Below are 9,218 nucleotides of genomic sequence, written 5' to 3' on the forward strand. Positions count from 1 at the left end.
AACACACAAGATCGGTGATAAAAGTGTGACAAGTACAGTTCCAGTCAAACTTTGCAGTATTTTACATCAGTTTTACTTTGAAATGTTTATTATCTTTTTTGTCATTGTCATGATGCTTGCTGTTTACATGTGACCCAAAAACTACAAATATGCTCTACCACTATTTTACCCAAACTAAAAAAATCAGTACAAGCCAACCCAACTAAACATTTTATGACAGGCATACTATGTGTAACGACCGCTAGGTGCGCAGCCTGGCCCTGCGCCGTTCGTCACACTAGATAACCCTTTTTGTAAAACGCGCCCGTCCTACAGCCTGTCCTCCAAGACGACCCACTCTTGCATTTGCAACGAATGTTCTTTTTTGGCGATAAAAGGCAACGCTGACGAATAAACCAAGACGACAACGTCAATAGCAACGGCAACGGTTTTTCTGTAACCACAAATAACATACATAAGCCAGACGTACACATTATGACGTCATAGCGACCATCAAACAATAAGCAGTTTTAACAGTACACACAAGGTTTTAAACTAAATCTACATTAATCGGTCATATTTTACATTAGATTACTTCCAAATTACTCATAACAAGTCAAGTTACTGTTAAAATACACATTAACACAAGTTAAACACAAATCAAGCAAAAACATAAAACATACCAACTGTTGGGTAACCAGGGCTTTACTAGCACGCGGCTAGAGGTTCCACAACTGACAATTCAGCATTTTAGCTATTGCTCTTAACATTTACAGTTTCACTTATTCAAATAGAATCAAGAAATTAGGATAAATTCACTTAAATTGACTGCAAACCTAGCAACTAACGCAGCTCACAAAAACGTGGCGTTCAAAGCACATGCTCTGTCGCGGATGAATATTTCAATACGTCACGAATAAAGGAGAACTTAAATCAGCGAAGCGGAACAATTAATTCTCGCTGTAACATACCCCCCGACGATGTGCGAACCCATGAGAACATCTTTACAACACACAAACAGCGAGAAAGGAAAACGTAACGAACAAACACAACACTTTAAGCCTTCATAATCAAACACAATTTCGCGATCGGTCGTTTGAACGACCCAACGTGCGTTTTAACCAAAGCACTTCGCACAAACCCGGACTTATCCGGGTACGTTTCCACGATTCTTCCGGTGAGCCATTTTCCTCGTGGTGCCGAGTTGTCGACCAACAGGACCAGATCACCAGCGTCGAGGTTCTCTTCGGGAAATTGCCATTTCTGACGCGTCTGTAGCGTCAGCAGGTACTCATTTGTCCAACGGACCCAAAACTGGTCGGCCAAGTACTGGACCTGGCGCCAGTGCCGTCGAACGTAGTTGTCTTCCTTCACAAATACTCCGGGTGGCGAGATATCATGTCGCCCAATCAAAAGCAGGTGGTTCGGTGTCAGAGGCTCTCTGTCGGCAGGATCAAGACTGATGGGAGTCAAGGGCCTCGAGTTTAGGATGAACTCGACCTCAACAAGCAGCGTACTCAGCGTCTCGTCAGAAGGCACTTGCTGTCCCAACAATACATTCAAAATCTTGCGCACCGAACGAATTAGACGTTCCCAGACGCCACCCATGTGACTGGCGGCAGGTGGGTTAAATGACCAGTCAACGCCCCACTGGCGAAGACGTTCTTCGATGTGAGTTTGATTCCATTTTTCAAGAGACTCGCGCAGTATGCGCTCAGCGCCGACGAAGTTCGTTCCATTATCACTGAAAATGCGCCTGGGCTTTCCCCGTCTTCCAATAAACCTTCGGAAAGCTTCAATAAACGAGTCAGTAGAAAGCGAGTGCGCTACTTCCAAATGCACAGCACGCACGGTCATACACGTGAAGATGCAACCGTATCGTTTGACTTCGCTTCTTCCTTGTTTCACGAGTATGGGTCCAAAGTAATCCACACCCACAGACGAAAACGGTGGCTCACCCGGAGTCGTGCGCTCAACAGGTAAGTCGGCCATCATTTGTTTCGAGACTGAAGCATTTCTTCTTCGACAGAACACACAGTTTCCAAGGATTCTTCTTACCGCTACACCACCTCGCACAATCCAATATCTCTGACGAACAATTGCCCAAGTGTGCGACATTCCGGAATGGCAAACATTAGCGTGTGTCTCGCGAATAATCAAAGTAGTAATGTGATGTGCGTTTGGGAGAATCATCGGGTGCTTAATTTCAAAGGGAATCGGTGCCCTTTCCAGGCGGCCACCCACTCGCAACACACCACCAATCAAAACAGGATTGAGTCTATGAAGAGCTTTTGATGGCAGTTTCTTCATGACTTTCTTCTTCCCGGTGCGATCTAAGTCTTCGCACTTGCACAATGCCTCTATTTCGTCAGAAAACTGTCTTCCTTGAACATATTTGACAATCGCTAGCTCAGCACTTTCAAGATCAGCGACAGTCAGTCTTTTGGATAGGTGTTGGTTCTTCTTAGAACGCAGATAGTCAACGAATCGCTGGAGCCAAGCAACTGCCTTCTTTAATTTCTTCCATGAAGAATAGCGACAAATTAAATCATCAAACAAACACTGCTCCTCTGCAACATGCACAGCCAACATTTTCTTCGGTTTCATGTTTAAATATTCCTCGGGAACATCTTTGGTATTCACGGGATTCGTAGGCCAGTGACGTTCATCGCTGCCTAAAAACGAAGGTCCGGTGAACCAACGCTTGTTTTGGAGAAAAGCCTTTACAGTACACCCACGAGATGCGTCATCAGCTGGGTTTAATGCAGTAGGAACATGCTTCCACTGCGACGCGTCGGATCCTTCCTCAATTTTCGCCAGTCGGTTGGCGAAAAAGGTACAAAACCGTTTATTTACGTTGTAAATGGATTGGAGAACTGCAGTTGAATCAGTCCAAAACACGGATCGTCCGATATCCAAGTCAAGTTCCTGCCTTAAAACTTGGTCCATCTTGACAGCAAGAGTAGCTGCGGTCAATTCCAATCTGGGAATAGACACCATCTTCAAAGGCGCAAGACGGGCCTTTCCAGTAACAAAAGAACAATGCACATTGCCTTGTTCATCCATTGTTCGCAAGTATGCGACTGTTCCGTATCCACAGGAAGACGCATCTGCGAAATGATGCAGCTCGTGCGTCTTGACTTCAAGTCCAGTGGTCTGAAAACACCTTTTAATCTTAATTTCTGATAGACCTGGAAGCTCAGAAATCCATGCGTTCCATCTCTTTTCTATATCCGGTGGAACTTCCTGATCCCAGCCATAATTTTCTTTGCAAAGCTCCTGCAAAAGCTTTCGCGCATGTAATATTACAGGCGCAACGAAACCCAGGGGATCGAACAAGGAGCTGACCACGGAAAGTATTCCTCTCCTCGTTACAGGCTTCTTTTTGACCTTTACGTCAAATTCAAACACGTCGGAGCGAAAATTCCACAACACTCCAAGCACACGTTCCATGTGCTTTACATCAACATTTAATATAATGGACTGTACAGATCTATCTTCGGTTGGGACTGACGACAACACACGCTCGCTGTTGCTCACCCATTTTCTGAGCCGAAATCCTCCGAGCTGCAACAATTCACGCAACTCTCCAGCCAATTTGATTGCATCGTCTTCTTTCCTTACGGACTTCAAACAATCGTCCACGTAGAAGTTTTGTTTCACTGTCGAAACCGCTTCAGAACTGAATTTCGCCTTGTTATCTTCAGCAGTTTTCTGCAAACAGTACCCAGCACAGCAAGGAGACGAGGCTGCACCAAATATGTGCACCAGCATCTGGTAATCAACGGGTTCACGCGACAAATCGCCTTCAGGCCACCAAACGAATCTTAGTGCAGATGCATCGATCGGATCAACCTTTACCTGGTGAAACATCGCTTCTACATCGGCGACAAAAGCAACTGGTTCCTGGCGAAATCGGACAAGCGTCCCAAAAAGACTGTTGAGCAAATCTGGGCCTTGCAAAAGCTGGTCATTCAGCGAAATATTATGATATCTGGCGGCGCAGTCAAAGACGACCCTCACCTTTCCAGGTTTCTGCGGGTGTACAACCGGGTGATGCGGCAGGTACCAAACAGCGCCATCTTCCGGCTCCTTGTCGTCGCACTTCAAACGTCTGGCATATCCCTCGTTCAAGTACGTATCCAACGTTTGCTTGTACTTCTCATACAGCTGCGAATCAGTTTCCAATCGCCGTTTCAAGTATGACAAACGCTTCATTGCCATAGCACGGTTATTTGGCAAGTTTGGAGCACCTGGTCTCCATGGCATTCGCAGTTGGTAGTGTCCGTCATGACACTTCACTGAGCTTTCCATCTGTTTCAATGCGTACCTGTCTTCTTTCGACAGTGTCGTTCCGGGTGACAACGCGGTTTGGCCAAAGTCGCTTTCCCACATGCATTTTATCTGTTGGTGCAACGTTTCGTCCTGCGAGGTTACAAAATTCACCCGTATCTGTGAACTTCTTGAACCATTACTACGACATGGACCTACAAGCGACCAACCGAGCATAGAACGCACGGCACTTGGCTCCTTTCTTCCGCCTCTTCGTTCATCATTTATCCAGAACACCTCGGGAACGTTTGCTCCAATCAGCAACATGACTTCCCCAAGGGGCAAGACAGGAAACTCTAAATTACGCAAGTGAGGCCATCGCCAAAGCGACCCTTCCGGTATTCTGTTTGGGGAGACTGGCAAACTGTCCACGCTCAAAACGTCGTTTAATCGTACGGATTGCTTCCCGTCGAGCGACGCCACCGTTAAATCGACGGCCAAACCCTCTCTTCTCTGTGACCTATCACTGACAGTGGTCAAGGAGTACGTTGTCTTTCTCCCCCCGACGTCCAGCTGCTTGATCAGTCGTTTGTCACACAAGGTTGTAGTCGATCCTTGGTCCAAAAAGGCGTAAGTTTCCAGCTTTCTGCCATTACTGGCTGTAACCTTTACCGGCACTATGTTAAGGTACACACTCTCTGCATGAGTGCTCATGCAAGTCCAGGTGACAGTTGCATTTGATGATGTCGGTTTCTCTTCTGAGGCCTGCGTAGACGCTTCGCGTACGGGTGCAGTTGAAGAAGTCTTCCATTCTGTCCAGTGCAGAAGGTTGTGATGCTTTCCACGGCATCCGCCGATGGTGCAAGAGCTTGGTAAACTACATGTTCTTGCTATATGACCCTTTACGAAACAATTGTCACACAGCCGAACTTGACGCAGAAACTTTCTTCGCTCTACAAAGGTCTTCCGTTTGAACACGTCGCAATTGCCAAGGTCGTGCGATTTACTGCACAAAGGACATCCCTGCTTCTGAGGACTTCTAGGTTCAGCCTTACGCTCGTTTCCCGGAGCAACCGATGTCGCATGAGTCGATGCTCTTGTCCTCGTCGTAGGAGATTTGCTGCGCCTTTTCTGCGTATCTCTGTCCTTCCGAGGACCCAACACTCGACCAAACATCGTGGTTCCAATGTACGCTTCTTTCTTAACGAATTCAACAAGGTGACAGAAACGAGGCTCTTCCCCATTCCTTTCAATTTTAGCAGCATGTCTTCTCCATTGACTTTGCAGTGCAAACGGCAATCGCTTTATTATATTCAGCATATTTTCAAAATTGTTGATGTCTGCGAAGTATCCCAGATGAGTCAGGGTCACCAGACACTCTTCTAATGCCTGTGCTAGATCTATCAGTCCGTCAGTATCATCGGATTTCAGATAAGGCCAGTGACTTAGCTTATCCACGTACGCACGTGCGACTATGATAGGACGTCCATACCGCTTGAATAACAAATCGCGAGCCCTTCGGTAACCTTCCGGAGGGTCAAGGCCAATGCAAAAGGCAATCATTGCATGTGCTTCTTTTCGACAGTATTGGATCAGATAATTAAGCTTCACACTGTCGCTGTCTACCCGCCGACCAATATTTTCGTCAAAGCTTATCATGAAACGCGTGTACATTAGCGGATCACCATCAAAATACAATAGCTGTGGCCTGGGAAGCTCCATCCCTGCCTTTAAGACTGCAGCAACACGACACAGGTCACTCACCTCCGGCTCATGATTCAGTGCTTCCGTTTTTGGTTTAGGTTCGCAACGCGAGGAGGACGGAATGTCCGTTACCTGCGCTTCTGAACTGCTTCTGTTAATAATGCTGGAGTCTGATGCTTGCTTTTCCTCTTTTACTACTTCGGGTTTGGTCTCAGGTGAGAAGAGGACTGGTAATTCAACTTGCTTCTCTGGCTGAAATCCAGCGAAACATGATCCCGATGAAGACGTTCTTTCCCATAACTCAGCTGCCACTGTGGCAGCCTTTATTTTATGGTCAGCTTCCAGAAGTTTTAACTGATTTTCTGTTTCCATCCTTTTTTGCAGAAACTCCTTTTCCAGCAGCGCGACTTCCTTATTTACCAGCGCCTCAGTACGTCTGCAACTCGACCTCGAACTTGTATGTGAACCAATTCTACTTCTAGAACCAAAATCGCTGACAGACGGTTCCTTGCTCGAGTGTTCAGGCGGTTTGGAACGCCTTACTTCCTCTAACCATTCTTCTGTGCGCGCATCAAATTCTTGCTTGCCACTTCGCAAACTTGAGAGCGCAGCATTAATTTTTCTTCTATCTTTTTTCTTTTTTACAAAATCCAGTCGTGTTGTGTGTTTGCCAACACATTCGTCGTACAAAACATCAATGGATGAAGTCTTCTCTTTTAACTGTTGCACATTCGAGGAATCAATCATAATTTCCTCTGCATCTTGATATGCCAAGTTCAGTCGTTTAACTAAATTGTCAAGAGTGTGTTGAGATTCAACCATCTTGATAGCTCTACCAACGATGTTAGAAAGTTCGAAGTTGAAAACCTTTATTTTCAACGAGTTGAAAAACTTTATTTTTCAGAGGCTTCCGTAGATTAAACACTTTGTTTTCAATCAGTTGAAAAACTTTATTTTTCATCAGTTTTTCCGTAAGTTGAAAAACTTTATTTTTCAACGATTTCCGTAGGTTGAACACTTTGTGTTCCAAAGTTGAAAAACTTGATTTTTCAACAGTTTTTCCGTAAGTTGAAAAACTTTAATGTAACGACCGCTAGGTGCGCAGCCTGGCCCTGCGCCGTTCGTCACACTAAAGTTTTTTTTTTTTTTTTTTTTTTTTGCAACGAATGTTCTTTTTTGGCGATAAAAGGCAACGCTGACGAATAAACCAAGACGACAACGTCAATAGCAACGGCAACGGTTTTTCTGTGACCACAAATAACATACATAAGCCAGACGTACACATTATGACGTCATAGCGACCATCAAACAATAAGCAGTTTTAACAGTACACACAAGGTTTTAAACTAAATCTACATTAATCGGTCATATTTTACATTAGATTACTTCCAAATTACTCATAACAAGTCAAGTTACTGTTAAAATACACATTAACACAAGTTAAACACAAATCAAGCAAAAACATAAAACATACCAACTGTTGGGTAACCAGGGCTTTACTAGCACGCGGCTAGAGGTTCCACAACTGACAATTCAGCATTTTAGCTATTGCTCTTAACATTTACAGTTTCACTTATTCAAATAGAATCAAGAAATTAGGATAAATTCACTTAAATTGACTGCAAACCTAGCAACTAACGCAGCTCACAAAAACGTGGCGTTCAAAGCACATGCTCTGTCGCGGATGAATATTTCAATACGTCACGAATAAAGGAGAACTTAAATCAGCGAAGCGGAACAATTAATTCTCGCTGTAACACTATGGTCAATGTGTAGACTATGGTAAAGCAACAATGAAAATGAATTTTCAAACTTTCTGCATTATTTTCTTTGTGTTTGGCCAACAGTGAATTGCAAAATAGATTACATGTGGTGGTATCCCTTCAGCATCCCTGGAGAACAAATGTTCTTATTTGCAAAATGAAAGACATTGTGTTATCTTTTACAAGTTTGGTTCTGCTGTGTTTTATACTGGAATTTAAAATTGTGTATGACGTTTTTACCAACTATGTACTGCATTTTAATTTGCTGCAAAATAAAAATAATGCAACAGTTTTTTTTTTATGTAACATTGCTCTACAAGTTAAAAGTGAGCAGTAAAAAGCTCAAACAAGCTATAGCAAATATCAACATTTTATGCAGCCAAAAAATTTTACTGGATTAACTCCACATTGGGTATAAGATTAGAAATTTGGATTGTAGCTAGGAACCAACATTGGCCCCAATTAAAATAATATTTTGTATAATGTCAAACACTCAAAACCCTAACTATTTAACTTTAATGTCGGACAGCGACCCTCTTTTTCATTTATCCTTGCATATTTACATATAAATGCTAAGATTTTATTTAAAAAGATCACTAAAAATATTCAAACAGACAGCAAAAAAGGTTTATACCGCATCATTTACCCTGTAACAAGTAGCAAATAGCCTAAACAAGTAATGCCGGAGTGTGGTTATGACGTCATAAGCGCGTTTCATTTTGATTGTTATTTTTGTATATCAACCGTAACTCAGGACCTGCCGCTTTACATTAAGTGCTTACCATTGGCCGTAGGCTACGTCACGCTTTGAATTAGAAAAAAAAATAAACACATTTTTTGCAACAACTCAAATAGGCCTATAATTACCTTTTTCAGTCAGTTTTATTTCACAGTGACAATATTTGATGATGTTTCAGCAATTTCTTCATACATACAGACTATGACACCGCATAGAAAAGTTCGGGCTTAAGTGATATGAATAAGTCCACTTTGTTCTTAATATAGGTGAACTCGTCTATATCTCCTCAAAACTAGTGATGCACCGAAGTTTCGGTTGGCCGAAACATTTCGGCCGAATAAGCTGTTTTTCGATGTTTCGGTTTCGGCCCGAACTTTTTTGAAAATTCGGCCGAAACCGAACTTTTTGATTGCATGGAATTAATACCCAAACTTTCATTTTCGCCAATACGAAACATCATAAATTAACTATTTGTTGTATCTATAAAATACTTGCTACATTGTCTGCGAAATATTACAAGTTTTGTGAAGTATTCGCATTGTAAAAGTAGTTTTGGCTTTTCATAATTGAGTTCACTTGCATCAACAACACACGGTTCAGTTAAAAACACCCATAAGAAATGCGGTTTTAGGTTCGGCCTGATTTTTTAGGTTCGGCCTGATTGCCGAATATTCGGTTTCGGCCCGAACCTTTTTAGGCGGGTTCGGTGCATCACTACTCAAAACAACTATTAACTTACAAGACATGAGTGGATCAAAACC

The 9,218-nt window shown here is 43.1% G+C and overlaps 1 protein-coding gene across 1 annotated transcript; it reads right to left on the reverse strand.

The window, feature by feature from the left end:
• Positions 1–1,035: 1,035 nt before the first annotated feature.
• LOC145213151 (uncharacterized) lies at positions 1,036–6,777 on the reverse strand. The gene has a single exon (XM_080081386.1). It carries the CDS (start codon positions 6,775–6,777, stop codon positions 1,036–1,038), a length of 5,742 nt encoding a protein of 1,913 aa, XP_079937512.1.
• Positions 6,778–9,218: the final 2,441 nt, after the last annotated feature.

The sequence above is a fragment of the Phallusia mammillata genome, chromosome 2, assembly GCF_965637545.1.
Source record: "Phallusia mammillata chromosome 2, kaPhaMamm4.hap1.1, whole genome shotgun sequence".
NCBI classification, from domain to species: domain Eukaryota; kingdom Metazoa; phylum Chordata; class Ascidiacea; order Phlebobranchia; family Ascidiidae; genus Phallusia; species Phallusia mammillata.